The sequence below is a fragment of the Scyliorhinus torazame genome, chromosome 16, assembly GCF_047496885.1.
Source record: "Scyliorhinus torazame isolate Kashiwa2021f chromosome 16, sScyTor2.1, whole genome shotgun sequence".
Lineage (NCBI taxonomy): Eukaryota > Metazoa > Chordata > Chondrichthyes > Carcharhiniformes > Scyliorhinidae > Scyliorhinus > Scyliorhinus torazame.
Genome location: NC_092722.1, coordinates 136,507,150 through 136,530,709, shown reverse-complemented (window position 1 = coordinate 136,530,709; position 23,560 = coordinate 136,507,150). Strand labels below are relative to the sequence as shown.

At 50.8% G+C, this 23,560-nt stretch overlaps 1 protein-coding gene across 1 annotated transcript in view; it reads left to right on the top strand.

Moving 5' to 3' along the window:
* Positions 1–23,560, top strand: part of adgra1b (adhesion G protein-coupled receptor A1b) — an 827,468-nt gene that overhangs the window by 359,997 nt on the left and 443,911 nt on the right. The window contains exons 4-5 of the mRNA XM_072479133.1: positions 14,397–14,468; positions 23,046–23,117. Coding sequence (XP_072335234.1) covers positions 14,397–14,468; positions 23,046–23,117 — 144 coding nt within the window. The remainder of the gene's footprint in view (positions 1–14,396; positions 14,469–23,045; positions 23,118–23,560) is intronic.

Sequence of the window (23,560 nt, the reverse complement as noted above, 5' to 3'; positions counted from 1 at the left end):
CGCCGTCGTGAACGCCGTCGAGGTTCACAACGGCGCGAAACGGCCCCGATCCCGACCGATTCAGGCCCTGACAATGGGCCAGGATCGGGGCCGCCTCATCTACACGCGCCAGGCCTTGTCGTCCGCGTAAAGGCGGCGCCGCATAGATGATGCGGCCGGCGCCGCATAACGGGCGTCATCCGCGCATGCGCGGGATGGCCGGCGCCAACCCGCGCTTGCGTGGTTGCCGTCCCCTCTAAGTCCGCCCCGCAAAAAGATGTCTGACGGATGTCTTGCGGGGCCGTGGAAGGAAGGAGGTCCTCCTTCAGAGAGGACGGCCCGACGATCGGTGGGCACCGATCACGGGCCACCCCACATTTGAGGTACCCCCCGGTGCAGGAACCCCCCTCGCCACCCCGCAGGCGGCCCTCCCAGCGTTCACGCACCGTTCACGACTGCAGCGACCAGGTGTGGACGGCGCCGGGGGGAACCCGCCGTTTTGGCCTGGCCACTCGGCCCATCCGGGCCTGAGAATAGCGGGGGTGCCGGAGAATCGCCATTTTCGGTGACTCCGGCGATTCTCCGGCCTGCGGCCCGCGAAACTAGACCGGGCCGTTCCCGCCACTTGGGAGAATGGTGGGAGGCGCCGGACCAGCGTCCCGGGAAATTTTGGCGGCCCAGGCGATTGTCCCAACCAGCGCGGGAGTGGAGAATCTAGCCCCATGTGTGCTGAATGAGAGTCGCAGTTTTCCAATTGTTGCTTTCAAAGTAGTGGATGACATCCTGTGGAACTCTAGCCACTTTGAAAGGCCTTCCACCACAACTAGAAACATAGAGCCCTGGTAGGGCCTGGCAAAATCTGCATGAAGATGCATCCAGGGCATCTGGGTCTTTTCCATGGGTGAAGAGGCACAGCGGATCAGAGCTTCTGCAGTTCCTGGCAAACACTGCAATGTTGTACCAATCACCTTATCTCCGCATCGAGGCCTGGCCACCAAACTGTGGGCGAGTATTTTGATTATTGATATGCCCCGGTGCCCATTATGCAGATCTCGCAGTATGAATGACCCTTGTTTGGGACCATGATGTGAATACCACACAAAAGGATGCCATCTTCGACGCTGAACTCTACTGTCTTTGTGGAAAAGGCCATTAACTTGTTGGGCAGTTTCCAATGTTGACCCCTGTAGAGGATGATATCGGCGGATTTGGACAATAAAGGATCTGTTTGCGTTCACTCATGTATGCGGGCTGGGGGAGTTGGTGGTTTTGTTGGCCGTGGCAGTCGACTCAATACATGCGCAGTCACGATCTGCTTCAGGTCCCAGCTGGGACTGCTCTGTTCGGTACCCATTTGGGCCAAGCTTCTATTGCCAGGGTCCATGACCCCGCTGATTGGACCGCACCCCTTTGCGGGGAAGCTCATATTTGACGAGCCTCATGGGGAGGCTAATTAGTTCATCCCCGTAGGTCTCATGCGGGTTATAACACTGAAGTAGAGAATTCCAAGGATTAATGACCATCTAAGAGACGTCATTTCTGCTCATCTCCATTTTAGATGGAAGATCCCTTATTTTTAATCTGCACCCCCCCCCACCCCCCCACCCCCCCCCCCCCCCGCCACCCCCCGCTAGTTTTAGATTCCCCACGACAGGAATCAACCTCTCAGTATCAACTTTGTCAAGCCCCCTCAGGATCTTATGTTTCATTATGATCACTTCTCATTCTTCGAAACTCCAATGTGTATCGGCCCAACCTGCTCAACCTTTCCTCATAAAATGATGTCATGCGACTGAACGTCCCACCCAACAGCGCCAAATTCTGCGAGGGCTGAGGGATGGAGCGCAGGCCTCTGAATTTGGCTGTGCTCTGAAATAGGCCAGTTAAATTTGTTAAGGTATTGTTCAAAGCTGGACTCTACAAACATTTGGAATCTCCCTGGGGGGCTAACGTCATTCTGCAACTGTCTGAATCAGGCTAGCTGCAGGCAGGCCAAGACCATGCCCAAGCTGAGTCATTAGTCAACAAATCTTTAAATGGTAAGTGTTTAGAATTTTCATAGTTTAAAGAGCTAACCCCTTTGAAGATAAAGTATCAGCAATACATTAACAGCCAGGTGAGGAGCCAGCACTAAGAACTTTGTCAATTCAGATGTTGTCACCCTCCTGACATTGTCTGCATTGGAGCAGTGGGCAAGATTCTGCCTGAGCACCAGTAAGGCTGCAGCTGGAACCTAATGCTGCCCCCTCAGAAATGGGAAACAGCAGTCTGCACAGGAAAGGCAGAGCCTCGGGCATCCTGAGGCCAGAGGAGAGGAACGAGGGATACACCCCTGAAGACAGAATCTACAGTCAGAGGGAAAGAGACAACTGCAAGTCTCAAGGTAAATGTTCACAGACATCCTGTGCCCTTGTCAGTGTCGGGCCTCTGCAATGTCTCACAGACGGTTGCACACTGATGTATCACCAAGGTGACAGATGCCCTCGTCACTGAGGTTGGACAACATACAAGATTCACAGCTGATGGGGCATTCCAGGCTCAGAGGTACTGAATCCAGTGCCTGGATGGGTTGGTTGGTATCCTAGACCTTGTAAAGGTCTCGATCTTTGTGGTGGTCTCTTGCACTCTCCATAACATGGAGTACCTCAAGGATGATGGGTCCCTGGATGGGGACAGCTCACTGGGTGAGGAGCAGGAGGTAAAAGAGGAGGAACAAGAGGTAGAGTGGGATGATGCGGAACAGAGAGGTGCCTCTGTTGCATGACGAGGTGCGTTTTTTCTGTCACAATCTGGGAGCGTACCTCCCTTCTCTCCCTCATGGGTGGCAAATCTCTGGCTCCCCTGCAATATATTTCTCTTCCCTATGGCTCTGACATAAATTCTCTTCCCGCGGCAACCAGCGGCCTCAGTGATGGCTGCCTTGAGTGTCTGAAACCCACCTCCATTCCTGCCCCCCTTAATTTTAATTGGTCAGGACACCAATCTCCATTTCAGGGGCTAGTTCCTACAAAATCCCAAACTATGCCATTGCAGAGGGCTGTGAAGAGTTAAGGGCCTGGAACCATATGTAGGCCAGGCCCGGTAAGGACAGCAGATTTTCTTCCCCTAATAGGCATTCATGAACCAAGTGGGTTTTTACAGCAAACAGTGTTAGTCAGTTTTCCATCAGAAGTAGCGTTCTGACACAAGATCAGGCTGGCTTCTGTTTCCCACATCTGTGACCAAAATCTAATCCTTTATGTCCTCCTCGCAATTTGGTTCCCCAGAAAAATTGACTACAATACACCCTGTTTCTTCATCTAAGTTATATATATATCTATATATATCATGTAAATAGTTGAAGCTCATTCCTCTGATTGCTGTGACGTCTCACTAGTTACAGTTTGCCAGTCTGAAGATGATTATTTTATTCTGACTGTCTCTTCCTGTCAGTTAGCCAATCCTCTATCCGTGCTAATGTATTGTCCCAACATCCTGAGCATTTACCAGTATCTTCTGTGGTTATCTTCTATGTGGTACCATATTGAATGCTTTTTGAAAATCCAAATGCATGACATTTGCTGGTCTCTTTTATCCACCCTGTTTATTAAATCCTCAAAATGTTCTGATAAATTTGTCAAACGCTAGTTCTTTTTCCGAAAACCCTGTTGGCTCTGCTTGATTGTATTATGATTTACTAAATATCTTGCTTCTACTTCGTTAACAATGTTTACCAGCATTTTCCCAATGACAATGTTGGGCTCACTGACCTGTAATGTTTCCTGCTTTATGTCTCCCTCCTTTTTTGAAAACAGAGATTATATTTACAGTTTTCAATTCGTTGGGACCTTTTCAGAATCTTTGGAAGATGACAACCAATACAAATAATATCTCTGTAGCAACATCTTTTCAAACGCTACGATGCAGACCATCAGACCCAGTGCCATTTACTTCCATTAGTTTTCCGAGTACCTTTCTCTAGTGGTAGTGGTTATTTTAAGTTCCACCCTCTGCCCTTGATTTCCTACTATTCTTAAGATACTTTAGTGTCTTTTCTTTTCATGAGCATCACTGGCAAGGTCAGGATTTGTTGCCCATCTGTAAATGCCTTTGGACTGAGTGGCTTGCTAGGCCACTGCAGAGGGCAGTTCGAAGTCAACCACTTTGCTGTGGGTCTGAAGTCATATGTAGGCCAGGCCAGGTAAGGATGGCAGATTTCCTTCCCCAAAGGGCATTTATGAACCAGGTTGGTCTTTACAACAATCAGTGTTAGTTTTCACGGTTACCATTACTGAGACCAGGGGCGGGATTCTCCGACCCCCCCGCCGGGTCGGAGAATCGCCGGGGGCTGGCGTGAATCCCGCGCCAGCCGGTTGCCGAATTCTCCGGCACCGGATATTCGGCGGGGGCTGGAATCGCGCCGCGCCGTTTGGCGGGCCCCCCCCCCCCCCCGGCGAATCTCCGGCCCGGATGGGTCGAAGTCCCGCTGCTAGAATGCCTGTCCCGCCGGCGTGGATTAAACCACCTCTCTTACCGGCGGGACAAGGCGGCGCGGGCGGGCTCCGGGGTCCTGGGGGGGGGGCGCGGGGCGATCTTGCCCCGGGGGGTGCCCCCACAGTGGCCTGACCCGCGATCGGGGCCCACCGATCCGCTGGCGGGCCTGTGCCGTGGGGGCACTCTTTTCCTTCCGCCTTCACCACGGTCTCCACCATGGCGGAGACTGAAGAGACCCCCTCCACTGCACATGCGTGGGGATGCCGTGAGCGGCCGCTGACGCTCCCACGCATGCGCCGCCCGGCAAAGTCATTTCCGCACCAGCTGGCGGGGCATCAAAGGCCTTTCCCGCCAGCTGGCGGGGCGGAAAGCAGTCCGACGCGGTCCTAGCCCCTCAAGGTTAGGGCTCAGCCGCTCAAGATGCGGAGGATTCCGCACCTTTGGGGCGGCGCGATGCTGGACTGATTTGCGCCGTTTTTGGCGCCAGTCGGCGGACATCGCGCCGGTTACGGAGAATTTCGCCCAAGCTGTCCATTCCAGATTTCTTAATTGATTTTAAATTCCACCAGTTGCTGTGGTGGGATATGAACACTTTTTTCTTGGGCATTAGCCTGGGTCTCTGGATTATTAGTCCAGTGACATTGCCACTATGCCATTGTCTTCTACCATGGAGACAAAAGTATTTGATCCAAGTGTCTGCCATTTCTTATTATTGATTCCTCAAGACGAGCTTTGCCAACCTGATTAGTTCTATCAATATGAAGATTAAAGCTGTCCACGATTATTGCAGTAACTTTATTCCAAGCCCCAATTATTTCTTGATTTATACTCTGTCCTAACTATTGTTTGTGGGCCCGTATCAGTTCTTTCTTCTTCTATTTGGTATCTCCACTGAAACTGGAATGCTAAAGATCTCCCAGTTTGTTGTTCCACGACTGTATTCGCGAGGTGACGAATGCATTTGATGCAAGGAGGGGAGAGTTCTTTGCATTCTCCCTGAACAGAGAGAAACAGGTGGAGCTTGCATATGACTTAGCCAGGAAACTGGGTTTCCCCAAAGTTCTGGGTGCCATCAACTGCGCACGCACGGCGTTGCGCTTGTTGCCTCTCACCACTGAGATGTGCCACAACTGCAAAGGTTATCACTTGCTGAATGGATAGTTGGGGTGCAACCGTGCTCAGCACATCATACAGGAGAATGCTCAATCCTGGCAACAGTCATGATGTTTCAGTCTGTGGCAGTCTGACATGTTCTCAGTCTTTGAGCCACCATATTAAAATTGAGGCTGAAAGCTGGTCGACATGGACGATCTGCTTCACAGTGTAAACTATTTTGGATTGTGATAAGGAGACATTTCTTCACACAAAGAGTGGTGAGCCTGTGGAATTCATTACCACAGGAAGTAGTTGATGCTAAAACTGTGAATATATTCTTTTTTTTAAAAAAATATTTTATTGAAAATTTTTGGTCAACCAACACAGTACATTGTGCATCCTTTACACAACATTATAACAATACAGATAATAATGACCTTTTTTATTTAAACAAGAACAAAAGAAAACAACAACAAATAAATAAATATTAAATAACAAAAATAAAAAAAAACTAGCCCTAATTGGCAACTGCCTTGTCTCAGGCCACCCCCCCCCCCCCCCCCCCCCCAAGTTCTGGGCTGCTGCTGCTGCCTTCTTTGTTCTCCCCTATCTATCTTTCCGCAAGATATTCGACGAACGGTTGCCACCGCCTTGTAAACCCTTGAGCCGACCCCCTTAGGACGAACTTAATCCGCTCTAACTTTATGAACCCCGCCATATCATTTATCCAGGTCTCCACCCCCGGGGGCTTGGCTTCTTTCCACATTAGCAATATTCTGCACCGGGCTACTAGGGACGCAAAGGCCAAAACATCGGCCTCTTTCGCCTCCTGCACTCCCGGCTCTTGTGCAACCCCAAATATAGCCAACCCCCAGCTTGGTTCGACCCGGACTCCTACTACTTTCGAAAGCACCTTTGTCACCCCCATCCAAAACCCCTGTAGTGCCGGGCATGACCAAAACATATGGGTATGATTCGCTGGGCTTCTCGAGCACCTCGCACACCTATCCTCCACCCCAAAAAATTTACTGAGCCGTGTTCCAGTCATATGTGCCCTGTGTAATACCTTAAACTGAATCAGGCTTAGCCTGGCGCACGAGGACGACGAGTTTACCCTGTTTAGGGCATCTGCCCACATCCCCTCCTCAATCTCCTCCCCTAGCTCTTCTTCCCATTTCCCTTTTAGTTCGTCCATCATAGTCTCCCCTTCGTCTCTCATTTCCCTATATATATCCGACACCTTACCGTCCCCCACCCATTTCTTTGAGATGACTCTGTCCTGCACCTCTTGTGTCGGGAGCTGCGGGAATTCCCTCACCTGCTGCCTCGCAAAAGCCCTCAATTGCATGTACCTGAATGCATTCCCTTGGGGCAACCCATATTTCTCGGTCAGCGCTCCCAGACTCGCAAACTTCCCATCCACAAATAGATCTTTCAATTGCGTTATACCTGCTCTTTGCCACATTCCATATCCCCCATCCATTCCCCCCGGGGCAAACCTATGGTTGTTTCTTATCGGGGACCCCCCCAGTGCTCCGGTCTTTCCCCTATGTCGTCTCCACTGTCCCCAAATCTTCAGTGTAGCTACCACCACCGGACTCGTGGTATAGTTCCTTGGTGAGAACGGCAATGGGGCTGTCACCATAGCCTGCAGGCTGGTCCCCCTACAGGACGCCCTCTCTAATCTCTTCCACGCCGCTCCTTCCTCCTCTCCCATCCACTTACTCACCATTGAAATATTAGCGGCCCAATAATACTCACTTAGGCTCGGTAGTGCCAGCCCCCCCCCTATCCCTACTACGCTGTAAGAATCCCTTCCTCACTCTCGGAGTCTTCCCGGCCCAAACAAAACCCATAATACTCTTTTCTATCCTTTTGAAAAAAGCCTTCGTGATCACCACCGGGAGACACTGAAACACAAAAAGGAATCTCGGGAGGACCACCATCTTAACTGCCTGCACCCTCCCTGCCATTGACAATGCTACCATGTCCCATCTCTTGAAATCTTCCTCCATCTGTTCCACCAACCGCGTCAAATTTAGCCTGTGCAATGTGCCCCAATTCTTAGCTATCTGGATCCCCAGGTAACGAAAGTCTCTTGTTACCTTCCTCAACGGTAGGTCTTCTATTTCTCTACTCTGCTCCCCTGGATGCACCACAAACAGCTCACTCTTTCCCATGTTCAATTTATACCCTGAAAAATCCCCAAACTCCCCAAGTATCCGCATTATTTCTGGCATCCCCTCCGCTGGATCCGCCACATATAGTAGCAGATCATCCGCATATAAAGATACCCGGTGTTCTTCTCCTCCCCTAAGTATTCCCCTCCATCCCTTGGAACCTCTCAGCGCTATCGCCAGGGGCTCAATCGCCAGTGCAAACAGTAATGGGGACAGAGGACATCCCTGCCTTGTCCCTCTGTGGAGCCGAAAATATGCCGATCCCCGTCCATTCGTGACCACACTCGCCACTGGGGCCCTATACAACAGCTGCACCCATCTAACATACCCCTCTCCGAACCCAAATCTCCTCAACACCTCCCACAGATAATCCCACTCCACTCTATCAAATGCTTTCTCGGCATCCATCGCCACTACTATCTCCGTTTCACCCTCTAGTGGGGCCATCATCATTACGCCTAACAACCTCCGTATGTTCGTGTTCAGCTGTCTCCCCTTCACAAACCCAGTTTGGTCCTCATGAACCACCCCCGGGACACATTCCTCTATTCTCATTGCCATTACCTTGGCCAAGACCTTGGCATCTACATTGAGGAGGGAGATTGGTCTGTAGGACCCGCATTGTAGCGGATCCTTTTCCTTCTTTAAAAGAAGCGATATCGTTGCTTCTGACATAGTCGGGGGCAGTTGTCCCCTTTCCTTTGCCTCGTTGAAGGTCCTCGTCAGTAGCGGGGCGAGCAAGTCCAAATATTTCCTGTAAAATTCAACTGGGAATCCGTCCGGTCCCGGGGCCTTTCCCGTCTGCATGTTCCTAATTCCTTTCACCACTTCTTCTACCGTGATCTGTGCTCCCAATCCCATCCTTTCCTGCTCTTCCACCTTGGGAATTTCCAGCCGATCCAAAAACTCCATCATTCTCTCCCTCCCATCCGGGGGTTGAGCTTCATACAATTTTTTATAAAATGTCTTGAACACTTCATTCACTCTCTCCGCTCCCCGCTCCGTCTCTCCATCTTCGTCTCTCACCCCCCCTATTTCCCTCGCTGCTCCCCTTTTCCTCAATTGGTGTGCCAGCAATCTGCTCGCCTTCTCTCCATATTCATACTGTACACCCTGCGCCTTCCTCCATTGTGCCTCTGCAGTGCCTGTGGTCAGCAAGTCAAATTCCACATGCAGCCTTTGCCTTTCCCTATACAGTCCCTCCTCCGGTGCTTCCGCATACTGTCTGTCCACCCTCAAAAGTTCTTGCAACAACCGCTCCCGTTCCTTACTCTCCTGCTTCCCTTTATGTGTCCTTATTGATATCAGCTCCCCCCTAACCACCGCCTTCAACGCCTCCCAGACCACTCCCACCTGAACCTCCCCATTGTCATTGAGTTCCAAGTACTTTTCAATGCATCCCCTCACCCTTAAGCGCACCCCCTCATCCGCCATTAGTCCCATATCCATTCTCCAGGGTGGACGCCCTCTTGTTTCCTCCCCTATCTCCAAGTCTACCCAGTGTGGGGCATGATCCGAAATGGCTATAGCCGTATATTCCGTTCCCCTCACCCTCGGGATCAATGCCCTACCCAACACAAAAAAGTCTATGCGTGAATAGACTTTATGGACATAGGAGAAAAACGAGAACTCCTTACTCCTAGGTCTACTGAATCTCCACGGGTCCACCCCTCCCATCTGCTCCATAAAATCCTTAAGCACCTTGGCTGCTGCCGGCCTCCTACCAGTCCTGGACTTCGACCTATCCAGCCTTGGTTCCAACACCGTGTTAAAGTCTCCCCCCATTATCAGCTTTCCGGTCTCTAGGTCTGGGATGCGTCCTAGCATTCGCCTCATAAAATTGGCATCGTCCCAATTCGGGGCATACACGTTTACCAACACCACCATCTCTCCCTGTAATTTGCCACTCACCATCACGTATCTGCCCCCGTTATCCGCCACTATAGTCTTTGCCTCGAACATTACCCGCTTCCCCACTAATATAGCCACCCCCCTGTTTTTCGCATCCAGCCCCGAATGGAACACCTGCCCTACCCATCCTTTGCGCAACCTAACCTGATCTATCAGTTTCAGGTGCGTTTCCTGTAACATGACCACATCTGCTTTAAGTTTCTTAAGGTGTGCGAGTACTCGTGCCCTCTTTATCGGCCCGTTAAGCCCCCTCACGTTCCACGTGATCAGCCGAGTTGGGGGGCTTCCCACCCCCCCCCCTTGCCGGTTAGCCATCATCTTTTTCCAGCTTCTCGCCCAGTTCCCACGCGGCTGTATTTCTCCCAGACGGTGCCCCCCCGCCCATCCTTTCCCGCACCCACTCCCCCCTTTCCCCAGCAGCAGCAACCCAGTAATTCCCCCCTCCCCCCCCCCCCCGCTAGACCCCCCGCTAGCGTAATTACTCCCCCCATGTTGCTCCCAGAAGTCAGCAAACTCTGGCTGACCTCGGCTTCCCCCCGTGATCACGGCTCGCCCCGTGCGGTGCCCCCTCCTTCCTGCTTCTCTATTCCCGCCATAATTATCATAGCGCGGGAACCAAGCCCGCGCCTCTCCCTCGGCCCCGCCTCCCATGGCCAACGCCCCATCTCCTCTCCCTCCCCACCTCCCCCCATCACCACCTGTGGGAGAAAGAAAAGTTACCATACCGCAGGATTAATCATACAATCCCTCTTCGCCCCCCCCCCCCCCACTCGTCCCACCACTTTGTCCAAACGTTCATTTTCGTAGTCCAATCATTCCAATTTTTCTTCTACAATAAAAGTCCACGCTTCATCCGCCGTCTCAAAGTAGTGGTGCCTCCCTTGATATGTGACCCACAGTCTTGCCGGTTGCAGCATTCCAAACTTTATCTTTTTTTTGTGAAGTACCGCTTTGGCCCGATTAAAGCTCGCCCTCCTTCTCGCCACCTCCGCACTCCAATCTTGATAGACGCGGATCACCGCGTTCTCCCATTTACTACACCGAGTTTTCTTCGCCCATCTAAGGACCATTTCTCTATCCTTAAAACGGAGAAATCTCACCACTATGGCTCTGGGAGCTTCTCCTGCTCTCGGTCCTCGCACCATAACTCGGTATGCTCCCTCCACCTCCAACGGACCCGTCGGGGCCTCCACTCCCATTAACGAGTGCAGCATCGTGCTCACATATGCCCCGGCGTCCGCCCCCTCCACACCTTCAGGAAGGCCAAGAATCCTCAAGTTGTTCCTCCTTGCGTTATTTTCCAGTGCCTCCAACCTCTCCACAGATCGTTTCTGGTGTGCCTCCTGTATCTCCGACTTCACCACCAGGCCCTGTATGTCGTTTTCATTCTCTGCTGCTTTCGCCTTCACGACCCGAAGCTCCTGCTCCTGGGTCTTTTGTTCCTCTTTCAGCCCTTCAATCGCCTGTAATATCGGGGCCAACAACTCTTTCTTCATTTCCTTTTTTATCTCCTCCACGCAGCGTTTCAAAAACTCTTGTTGTTCAGTACCCCATATGAAACTGCCACCTTCCGACGCCATCTTGGTTTCTGCTTGCCTTCCTTGCCGTTGTTCCAAAGGATCCGCTGCAATCCGGCCACTTTCCTCTCCTTTTTCCATCCGTGTCCAGGGGGAACACCCTTCTGGTTTACCGCACGGTGTTTTCAGCCGTTAAAATTGCCGTTGGGGCTCCTATCAAGAGCCCAAAAGTCCGTTTCACAGGGAGCTGCCGAAACGTGCGACTCAGCTGGTCATCGCCGCACCCGGAAGTCCAACTGTGAATATATTCAAGAGGCGGTTGGATCTAGCACTTGAGGAGAATGGGATCAAAGGCTATGGGGGGAAAGCAGGATTAGGCTATTGAGTTGAATGATCAGCCATGATTGTGATGAATGGCAGAGCAGGCTCGAAGGGCCAAAAGGCCTCCTCCTGCTCCTATCTTCTATGTACCTATGTACATGTATCTATAACTCCAATCCGCAACTGAATCACTCCTGGCAAGCATGGGTGCAATGAGAGTCGTGCTTCCACCTGAAATATCACAGTGGGGACCATTGCAATGCTGAAGCAACAATTACACTGCCTCAGTTGCTCTGCAGGAACCCTCCGGTACTCACTGGAGTGGATGTCTGGATTTATGGTGGTGTGCTGTAGCTGAACAAGTGAGGAGTCATTCTGGTCGGGCTGTCTGAGATTGCCACATTCAACTCTGGTTCCCGGGAACACAATCCCTAACCTACTTTGTACAGAGTCTGGCACCTTACCTATATGTCTGTTCCAGACCATACATTGTCCTCTTGGCTATAATATAAAGGAAAGCTACTGCAGAACAACCATTCCATTCCAACTTTATCCAAAAAAATCACCCAACATTCATTGAAAGGTAAATTATTAACTCTTGTGCATTCCCTTAGCGCCTGTCCTGTGTGTGCCATATCCTATTATTGCGTACTTATGCAGTACCACCCAGTGGCTGTAGCATGAATAGAGGGTGGCACAGTGGCACAGTGGTTTGACTTGCTGCCTCACCACAACAGGGGCCCAGGTTCAATTCTGGCCTTGGGTGACTGTGTGGAGTTTGCACTTTCTCCCCGTGTCTATGTGGGTTTCCTCTGGGTGCTCCGATTTCCTCCCACTGTCCAAAAATGTGCAGGATAAGTGGATTTGCCATGATAAATAGCCCCTTAGCGTCCAAGGATCTGCAAGTTAGGGTGGGGATATGGGGTTCCATGGCTAGGTCACGGGAGTGGGGCTGGGTAGCATGCTCTTTCAGAGGGTCAGTGCAGACTCGAATGGCCTTCTTCTTCACTGTCAGAATTCCAGCAAGGCTGCTGACTTTCAGTGGGGGAAACTGCAAACTACCTTTCAGAACCTCCTTGAGTAACTGGACCCGGAAGGTCCAGCCCCGACTCCACCATCTCGGTATGAGTGGCAGCAGTCTGGCCCATCTGGCAGCAGCGAGGGTGGAGTGGCAGTGATGGCAGCACGAATGGTATCGGCCTGAGAGAGGACAGTGGGCCCAAGCTCCATGGCAGCACTGCCACACATCAGCTACTTCAGTCATCTGCTGCAATACAGGTTGCTGGACTGCTGTGAGACCCGAAAAGCCCCTTTGAGCACTGGTAGTCACACTCATGGTGGCAGAAATTTGAACTTATGTGGCACATGAGCTGAGATTTCATGACTTCAGTCTGAGCTTCCACTGTCGCTGCCAGCCATTGGCTGGTTTCTGTTTGTGCAGCAATGGAAGCTGAGACATTGACCATCAGACATAGCATCATAGTCTGACCTGCCAGTGTTTTCATGGAGTTTGCCACCACTCCCATTGGAAAGGATGGGCTCCAATGTCTGCACAAAGACATGTGCCAAAGTCAAACTGAACTGCTCCATGCTCTTTAACAGTGACATCAAACATTCTGACAGACACTCAATGCTCCGTGCACTTTTCAATGCGCAACATTCAGCGCTTTTCTGAACATTGCCCCATTGATGTCCTCATCTGAGGCCTCAGTAGCAGAACCTGTGAGCTATCCTATCCACACACACCCCTCCACCCCCACCGTTGTCTTGGTCACAGCCCACTCATGCTCAGTGACTCACCACATACAAATCCTACCCGATACCACCCTCTAAAACTTCTCATTGCCAGTATCTGAGTTTGCAGGTGTGAGATCAAGTGACAATATTTCTTCTTTTCCAGTCTCTTGTTCCTGCTGTTCTTCAAACCCGTGTTCTTGACCCAGCTGGCAGTTATAGGCTATGTGAAAGGACAAAGGATAGGGTTGGCATCTGTGAAGTGAGGCAAAAGGAGCATACCTACACCATACTTAAATTACAAGAGACTGGGATAAGGGCAAGTGTGATGAGAAGGTGCATTAGAAGAAAGATACAGGAATGCCTACTAATCATTGTATGAAGGATAGACAATCCCAGTGTTATCTCCATGTGTCGAAGTTCATTATTTTATCACTGCGCACTGATTGAATACATGCACATGTTCGTGTTTTTACATGAGCTGATCGAATGTTCTAAGTTTGAGCTGATCGAATGTTCTAAGTTTGTTCCATCTTTGGAAATCGCTCTTCATTTTTTTTTTTCATTACCCCTTCTTAGAATTCTTTGCCCCCTTTATTTCCTGCCCCCAGCTCTTTGTTACCATTTAATTTTTGTGCCCATCAGACATTATGGGGAGAAGGCAGGAGAATGGGGATGAGAAAAATGTCAGCCATGATTGAATGGCGTAGTAGACTGGATGGGCCGAGTGGCCTAATTCTGCTCCTATGTCTTGTGGTCTTATGATCAGCGTGGTAGCTGACAGTTTGGCCTTGCTTCATACGGCCATCAGTAGATCTTGGAGCACGGAGTTGACCCATTGCCTCCAGTTCCTTTTGGTCATCCCTGTTGCTGGTTGCTCACGGGCATATACTGTACATCTGGCCACTGAAGAACGATGAGGAATATGATCCATGGCTTTTCCCTGCGTGTAGCCAGGGACGCAGAAGCAAGATATTGTACATTCCATTAAAAACTGTTAGAAATCAAACAACTTGTGGGGTTGGGGGGTGGGGACGAGGGTGGGGACAGTTAGAGCAATGATGTTGCCTCAGGACCTTCCCAATTTATTCGACTCAGTTGCACATCTCCTGTTTTATTCAGCCAATGCCATACTCTAGCCAATAGTTAAAGTTGACATTGGAATTATTTTGCTTTCTATTTACAGGGACCTTTCAAACAACAGGATTGGGTGCCTGAGTCCTGAGATATTTACGGGTCTCACCAGTTTGTCTAAACTGTAAGTACATAACCTTTTAGTTGCTTTTTGTCACTGATTGAGGAATCCCTTTAATGATGAAATACTTTTTGAATTTGTGTTAGCAGTTTACTGAGTATTTATGGGCAGGGTTAGTTTTGCTAATAAACATTAGAAGACATTAGATGCTGATTCGTGGCTGGGTCAGCAAATGCTGTCATGGAGTTGACCCTTTGTTTCAAGGTAGAAAGGATGGGCTCCCAGGTCTATGCAAATCCCCGTGTCAAGTTGGAAGTGAACTCCTCCAGGCTCCTTGACATCGACAACCGGCTACCTGTCAGGGCTGTTATTGGAGGGAGCCCACCAGTCTTTCCCTGTATGCTTCCCATTGAAGTCCTCATCTGACTCCTCTGCAGCAGAACTCCTGCATAACCTCACTCTCCGGGGAGCGACCAACTACTCATTTCTGCCTTCGCTGGGAGCAGACTATTTGTGCTCAGTGACTCACTGCATGCAGATGCTGCCTCTATACTCTGTTACAACACCCTGGGCTAGTGCCTTGTAAATCCAAGCCCCACTAGATCTGGAGTCACAACACAATTGAAATTAGCTATTACTTTTCAGAAAGTACCCATGCCTTTGGTCTTTGGCTGTCCAATAACTACAGTCACCAGGTTTGTAAATTAAAACACAATTAATTTTTATTCATCACAAAACTAAAGGGGCAGGGTGGTTGTTCAGTGGTTAGCACTGGTGCCTCATGGCGCTGAGGAACCGGGTTTGATCCCTGCCCCGGGTTACTGTCTGTGGGGAGTTTGCACATTCTCCCTGTGTCTACGTGAGTCTCATCCCCCACAACTCAAAAGATGTGCGGGGAGATGGATTGGCCACGCTGAATTACACCTTAAATGGAAAAAAAAGAATTGGGTACTTTAAATTTATTTTAAAAAATAACAATAACTGTAATTAAATATGCAGCAAATACTATTGTCTAATTCCGAACTCCTCTTCTTTAACTCACCCACCCTCTGCACACACACACATGTCAGGCAAACACAGAGGGGAAAGAGAGATGTAAAGGAAAATAATACGAAAGTTAAAAAGCATAAAGGTCTCTGGGTGCGATCTACTAACCGCATTCCGCCTGAATGGAAACACGATGCGGCCAGTAGATCTCAGCAGGCCTTCCGCGGGCTTCAGCCAGTATGCCTCCTGGTATCTAACCAGATCCCGTGAAGCATCACGATCAGAATCCTGCCCTTTTGGGTGGGACACAGGTTTGCGCTTTAAGTAGGTTTTAAACCCACTTAGGCGAGCGGAGCGGTCGCTAAAGAGGGAGGCTCTCGCCCACGGACATTTTTCCCGGAGTTTAAAGTTTATTTTTTGTTGCTGTTCTTTGTAACGACGTTTTTTTATGAAAAGTATATGTTTGATTGTTTTTTCCCGGGACTGGGCAAGAGGGGAGGAAAGGCCTGAGCAGAGGCCCCCGCAATGGCTAACTTAAGTTGGCTAGTGAGCAGAGGTGTGGGGGGAGGGGCTGTGGACATTGGAGCCTGGTGAGCGGGTTTCTATGGGACTAGGAGGTGAGAAAATGGAGGGGGGAGGGGATCGATACTGGGTGGGTTTTCTTTGAGAGGGAATGTAGGGAGGATTCTGGGAGGGGGGTGGGGTTCGATGTCAACAATGGATAGGGACAGATCAGGCACAGTGGGTAGGGCCCGAAATTATAATGATGGTGGATAAGCAGGGAGGGGGGAGGGGGAGGAGGAGGGGGGAGAGACCCCCTGTTAGGATATTTACGTGGAACGTGAGAGGGTTGGGAGACCCAGTGGAGAGGTCAAGGGTGCTTGCGCATTTGAAAAGTTTGAAAGTACATGTGGCGATGCTGCAGGAGTGAAGGATCAGGTGAGGCTTAGAAGGGGCTGGGTTAGTCAGGTGTTTCACTCGGGTTTTGATAGTGAGGCACGGGGGATTGCGGTCCTGGTGAATAAAAGAGTGAGGTTCCAAATGGAAAGGTTGTGGCAGATCAGGGAGGTAGGTACGGTAAAGTGACAGGGGCATTGGAGGGGATGTTGGTGGTGTTGGTAAGCATGTATAGTCCCAATTGAGATGATGCAGGGTTTGTAAAGAAGGTGTGTGGGGCCATTGCTGACTTGGATTCACATGAATTGATACTGGGTGGAGACTGGAACATGGTGCAGTAGCCAAAATTGAACAGGTCGCAACCTCGATCGCTTACCCAGTCAGGGGGAGCGAAGGCGTTGGCTGGGCTAATGCTGGAAATGGGAGGAGTGGACCTATGGAGGTTCTTGCACCTGGGGGAATGGGAGTACTTTTTCTTCTCTTCAGTTCATAAGGCCTATTCATGGATAGATTTGTTTGTGGGGGGAAAGTCGCTGTTGGCCGGGATCAAGGGGTCGGAAGATTCGGCAGTTGTGAAATCGGACCGTCACACTGGGTTGATATGGTGTTGGAGAAGAGAATAGTGCGGAGGCGGGGGTGGAGATTTGATGTGGGGCTGTTGGGGGACCGAGGGTTTTATGATAAGATTCGAAAAATGATTGAGGAATATGTGTGGTTTAATTTCCGGTGAGGTCTTGCAGGCGGTGGTTTGGGAAGCTTTGATGGCAGTGGTGAGGGGGAGGTGATATCATTTAAGGCAAAGGTGGATAAGGAGTAGAGGGTGGAACGGCAAAGGTTAATAGATGAGATGTTGGAAGTGGACAGGAGGTATGCAGAGGATGTGGATCCAACACTGTTGGAAAAGAGGAAGAGGTTGCAGGCGAGTTTTGACCGGCTATCCACAAGGAGGGTGGCGCCAATTGAGGCGGGCGAGGGGAGCGGTCTACAATCATGGAGAAAAGGCTGCATGCTGGCAGGCAAACTTCGGAGGGAGGCAGTGGCGAGGGAAATAGTTCAGGTTCGGGATGGGACAGGGAAGTTGGTGGAGGCTTCAGATGAGATTAATCGGGTTTTTGAGGAGTTCTATGAGAGATTGTATAGGTCGGAACCACCGGGGGAGGATCGGGGAATGTAAGAATTCCTGGACGGTTTCGAATATCCGAGGTTGGGGGAGGTGGACAAGACCACATTGGAGGAGTTGATAGGGGATAATAGTTGCAATTGGGAAAATGCAGTCGGGGAAGGTAGCAGGGCCGGATGGGTTTCTGATGGAGTACTATGAAAAATTTAGGGTTAAGCTGGCGCTGCTGATGGTGGGGATGTTTGAGGAGGCGATTGGGAAGGAGGTGTTGTCACAGACTTTGAGGCAGGCATTGATCTCCTTGTTGCTCAAGAAGGATATGGATCCGACAGAAAGTGGGTTGTTTGGCCCATATCACTCTTGAATGTAGATGCAAAGGTATTGGCGAAGGAGTTGGCAGGTAGGTTGGAGGAGTGCGTCCAGAACGTGGAAGGAGAAGATCAGACGGGGTTTGTAAGAGGGAGGCAACTTTTTTCAAACATTAGGAGGATTCGGAAGGTCGTATGGCACCGGTGGAGGGGAGGGAGGCAGAGGTAGTAGTGGCGCTGGGACGCCGAGAAGGTGTTTGACCGGATAGAGTGGAGGTTTTTGATGCTGGTTTTGGGGCGGTTTGGGATTGGGGTGCGATTTGTGGATTGGGTAAAATTACTTTATAGGGAGCTGAGGGCGAGTGTCTGCACGAATAATATAAATTCTGAATATTTTTCTTTACATCGAGGGATTAGGCAAGGGTGTCCTTTGTCCCCCCTGTTGTTTGCGCTTGTGATCGAGCCTTTGGCCATGGCATTGAGAAGTTCGAGGGTGTGGGGGGGATATTGTGGGGGGAGGTTGAGTATAGGATATCTTTGTACGCAGACGACTTGCTATTGTATGTGTCGCAACCAAGTGCGTCGATGGGTGGTATGTTGGAGCTGCTTTGAGTGTTTGGGTCTTTCTCGGGGTATAACCTAAATTTAGACAAAAGCAAATATTTTGTGGTGTTCCGGCTAGGGTTGGGAGTAGGGTTGAAGGGGCTGCCATTCCGTAGGGTGGAAACCCATTTTAGATATCTGGGGTGCAGATGGCATGAGATTGGGGGGGAGCTCCGTAGATAGAACATCACTAGTTGGTGGAGAGGGTGAAAGCGGATTTGGTAAGGTGGGATTGTCTTCCTCTATCGCTGGCAGGTCGGGTGTAATGTATTGCCATAGTCTTTGTTCATTTTTCAGTGCCTGCCGATCTTTTTATCAAAGGCGTTTTTAAGGAAGTAGAAAAGATGATTACCTTGTTTCTTTGGGTGGGGGGGTAAGGTGGCTAGGATTAAGAAGGTGTTGTTGCAGAGTGGACGGCAGTCAGGGGGTTTGGATCTCCCAAATTTATTGGATTATTACTGGGCAGCGAATGCTGAGAATGCTGAGAAGGTGCGGGGCTGGATTAGAGGGGGGGGGAACTCCCAATGGGTGAGAATGGAGGAGGGTCAATGCAGGGGGTTGAGGGCGTTGGCAACAGAGCTGTTACCGATGGTCCCGGGAAATACTGAGGGTGTCCGGTGGTAATGGCGACGGTCAAGATCTGGAGGCATTTGTGCCAGCACTTTAGGTCAGTGTTCTTCAAACATTTCTTCCGGGCACCCATTTTTACCAACCGGCCAACCTTCGGGACCCAACCCAGCCGACCTTCGCAACCCACGCCGGCCGACCTGCGCGACCCACCATTTTCTCTTACCTTGTTTGCTGCTGACAAAAATGGAGGAAATGGTTTTGGGTCCCTTTGGCCCTCGTACATGCTCCTCCAATGGAACCTGTTGGATGAAGGTGAAGCCTTCCGGTGTCGGAAAGTATGGAGTCTCCATTTGTCCAAAGTTCTGCATTTTTTTCCTGTAAAACTTTATCAAATAAACCCCCCTGAACTTGTGTAAAAAAATAAAAATAAAATGAATAAAGTAAATGATAAAAATTAAAATTAAATCAATAAAATAAATGAATAAAACCCCCCCGAACTGGTAAAACAAAAAGCTGCAACCGTTTTTTAAAAATGCGGCCGCACTGCGCATGCGTGCCCGATCATCGGTGCGCATGCGCATAGTTTTGCGCATGCGCGCGGATGATCGGGCACACATGCGCAGTGCGGCCGCATTTTTTTTGCATGTTCGCGGCCGGCTTGCAGCCGTCGTTATTAACAGCCGGCAGCTGCGGCTGTTGAGCGCAGATTTGCGCGGAGCACCGTGACGGACGGCTCCGCGACCCTCCTGACGCCCGCCCGTGATCGCGCCCCCGAGTTTGACAATGCCTGCTTTAGGTTGTGGGCGGGGTCAACAGAAATGTCGATTCGAGGGAATCATAGATTTGAACCAGATGGGAATTTTCAGAGATGGGAGGAGAGGGGAGTTAGGGTATTAAAGGATTTGTTTCTGGGAGGCCGGTTTGCGAAATTGGAGGAGATGGGAGATGGGGGTGGGGATGTGGGTTGGGGCAGGGGGGGGGGGGTGTTTAGTTATATGCAGGCTGAACTTTTACCAGGAAGGAGGTACAGAACTTTCCGATTGGACTGGCCCCCACACTGTTGGAAGAGATACTGGTGGCAGGGGGAATGGAGAAAGGGGTGATGTCGGCGATTTATGGATTTATTCTGGGAGAAGATATGGTATCACTGGATGGGATTAAGACAAAGTGGGAAGAAGAGTTGGGGGAGGGCATGGAGGAGGGTTTGTGGTGTGAGGTGCTACGGAGGGTGAATGCGTCAACTTCATGCGCGAGGTTGGGGCTGATACAGTTGAAGCTGGAGTATAAGGGGCACCTCACAAGAGCGAGGATGAGCCAACTTTTTTAGGGGGTGGAGGGTGTTTATGAACGGTGGGGGGGGGGGGGGCGGGCAAATCACATTCATATGTTTTTGCCCTGCCCAAAACTAGAGGGGTATTGGAGGGAGGTCTTTCGGGTAATCTCAAAAGTAGTGAACCTGAGACTCGAATCAGGTCCCTAGAAGCCATATTCGGGGTGTCAGATCAGCCGGGGTTGGAAGCGGGTGCGGAGGCAGATGTCTTAGCCTTCGCCTCGCTGATTGCCCGAAGACAAATTCTGTTGGGGTGGAGGTCAGCTTCTCTGCCCTGTGCCTCGGCGTGGAGGGGGAATCTGCTGGACTTCTTAACGCTCAGGAAAGTAAAGTTCGAGTTGAGCGGGAGGATGGAAGGGTTCTACAACTCATAGGCCCTTTTCATCATGCATTTTCATGAATTGGATGTCATCGAACATGGGGGGGGCGGGGGTTAGATTAATGATGATTCTTTTTCATTGGTATATTGTATTCAAAATGTTGGGAGCTGTTTGAAGGTGGGTGGGATGAGGGATTGTTTGCTAGGGGATTGACATTTTAGTTGTTGTTATTGTTAATTATTTGTTGTTGTAAATATGATAAATTTGAAACGGGAGGAGAATAAAAATATTTAAAAACACTTAAGTGTGATAACCCAGCACCTTCTGGCTTCGCCAGGAAGTCCCCAGCCAGGTGGAGTTCAGTTCTGGTCCACTCAAACACAGAGCAGGCGAAACGGCACCCAGGGAGACTCCGTGTGCCATCAGAGGCCCCTGGTTGGTCAGGGACCGGAAGAATGCCCCCCTGGCTCGCCCCCTTGAATGTAGTCACCTTGGCACTGCCAGGCTCACAGCTTAGCACTGCCACCCTGGCACTGCCAAGGTACGTGCATGGCACTACAAAGCTGCCAGGGTGGCTCTGCCAAGGGTCAGGGTCATACCCATTAAAGAAGGGTGGGGGGGTGCAGGTGGGTAAAAAGGGGCTGCTGGAAGGTGGAGGGGCTGAAGGTCGGAGGTCCTGGAAGGGGAGGGGACCTGAAAGGGGGCTTGGGAAGGTCTGAAAAGGGGGGGGCCTTGAGCAACTCAACAGTGAGGTGTCATCACTTTGGGTGGTGTGGGGTAGGTCCAAAGTGTATTGGGGGGCAACATTACCCATGGGTGGGGGGGTTGGGGAACCTCAAGCTCATTTAGAGATCGGGGTATCCTTTCAAAATGGTGGCCTGATCGCTGAGGAGCCGGTCAGGTCAGTGGGTTCAGCTCCCCATTGATGAAAATAGAGAATGTGGGCTAGCCTGGAGGGAGTGCTGCACTGTTGGATGTCCCATTTTTTGGATGAGATATGAGCAGGAGAGCTGCCTTTGTGTCCGGGCAGTATTTATACCTCAATCAACATCATAAAACAGATTAACTGGCAAGGAGGCAGGTCCAGTTTTCAGGCACCTGCCAGCCTACAAACTGAGGCTGGGCAGGAAAGGCCCAGAAGTGTCCACTTAATGGCCTTAATAGGAGCATGAGTGGGCTTCCCATCCAAAGCCTGCTCAACCCACTGTAAAATCGTATCTGGGTTGGGTGGATGAGGTATCAGAAGAAATCCCATCCATGATATTTTTACCCGCCTTTACCTCAGTTCCTGCCAGGGGAGGGAGCGTAAAAGTGTGGCTAGCGAGAACCATGATATTTATTCCGTTAAAGTTTCTGAATGTGTTGACATCAGCATTATCTTTGATTTGCAATGGTTGACGAATTGAATAATGTAGAATTGCATGAACATTTTAGCCACAAACCACGCTGCTTAATTTGCACCAGTGGATACAGACAAATTTTCAGAAGCCTTGCTGATCGAGCCACTTGGATCGAGTCTACAATAGGAATTGATTGTCCTTGCCCGCCAGAAGTAATGGGCTTAATGAGCTGAATCTTCATTTCACATTGTAGAAGTGACTAATAGAATAATGTTGCACAATAATATTTCAGTGTTTGCATTGAATGATATTCAATGCAAACTGACCACCACAAATACCCATCCCCTGCCTTGACCCTGACTCCTCTTGATCTTTGATCCTCCACGTCCTTGCCCAAGATAATGGGCGGGATTCTCCGACTCCCCACCGGGTCGGAGAATCGCAGGGGGGGGGCGGCGTGAATCCCGACCCCGCCGGCTGCTGAATTCTCCGGCGCCGGGGATTTGGCAGGGGCGGGAATCGTGCCACGTCGGTCGGCGGCCGTTGGCAGCGGCCCCCCCCGGCGATTCTCCGGCCCGCGATGGGCCGAGTGGCCTCCCATTTTCGGCTGTTCACGCTGGTGTAAATTAGAGTAGGTATACTTACTGGCGGGACCTGGCGGCGCGGGCAGCCTCCGGGGTCCTTGGGGGGGTGGGGGGGATTTGGCCCCGGGCGGTGCCCCCATGGTGGCCTGGCCCGCGATCGGGGCCCACCGATCCGTGGGCGGGCCTGTGCCATGGGGGCACTCTATTCCTCCGCGTCGGCTGCTGTGGTCCTCCACGATGGCCGACACGGAGAAGATTCCCCCCAGCGCATGCACTGGGATGACGCCAGCACACGCTGGCGCTCCCGCGCATGGGGCAACTCACGTCAGCCGGTGGAGGCCCTTCGGCGCCTGTTGGCGTGCCGTCAAGCCCCTTCCCCTCCGGCCGTGCTGCGCAAATCACTCCGGGGCCGGCCTAGCCCCTGAAGGTGCAGAGGATTCCGCACCTTTGCGGCGGCCCGCGCCGGAGTGGTTCACGCCACTCCTTGGCTCCGGGACCCCCCGCTCCGCCTGGTAGGGGAGAATCCCGCCCAATGTGTTTTGTACGCTGATGTTGATCAGTAAATGTTGCTTTGTTTGCAGGAATTTGTCAGGGAACATCTTTTCAACGCTTCCTCTTGGGCTGTTCGTTGAGCTTGGTGCGTTGAAAGTCCTGTGAGTATACCATTATAATCCGGAACTCTTGGCTACTCGGGATCACTTCTGTTAATTGGGCCATGTTGCTTCTTTGTACAGCTCACAGTTACACCCTGCACATATTAATCAATCTATTTCCACCAAGGCTAACTTCCAAAAAGACTCAGCCTCTGCTTTCCAGCCATAGAAAATCATGGTCATGAACCTCACCTGCTCTATTAACACCCAAGAGCAATTCTTAGGTGGCTCCTGAAAAGATCAGTCTGTTTACTTGAAACAGGTGGGAGGATGCTTAAAGATGCAAATCAGGCTCCCACAATGGTTGTAAGATGTAGGTTACAATTTCTGTGCAAAAATGGCTGAGTGTGCCTTGCTCATTCGCCATCCAGCAATTCCAGATACGAAGTATCCTAACCAGCTTCAACTGTTGGAGAATGCTGTGAAAGGTGGCCCAGGAAAAT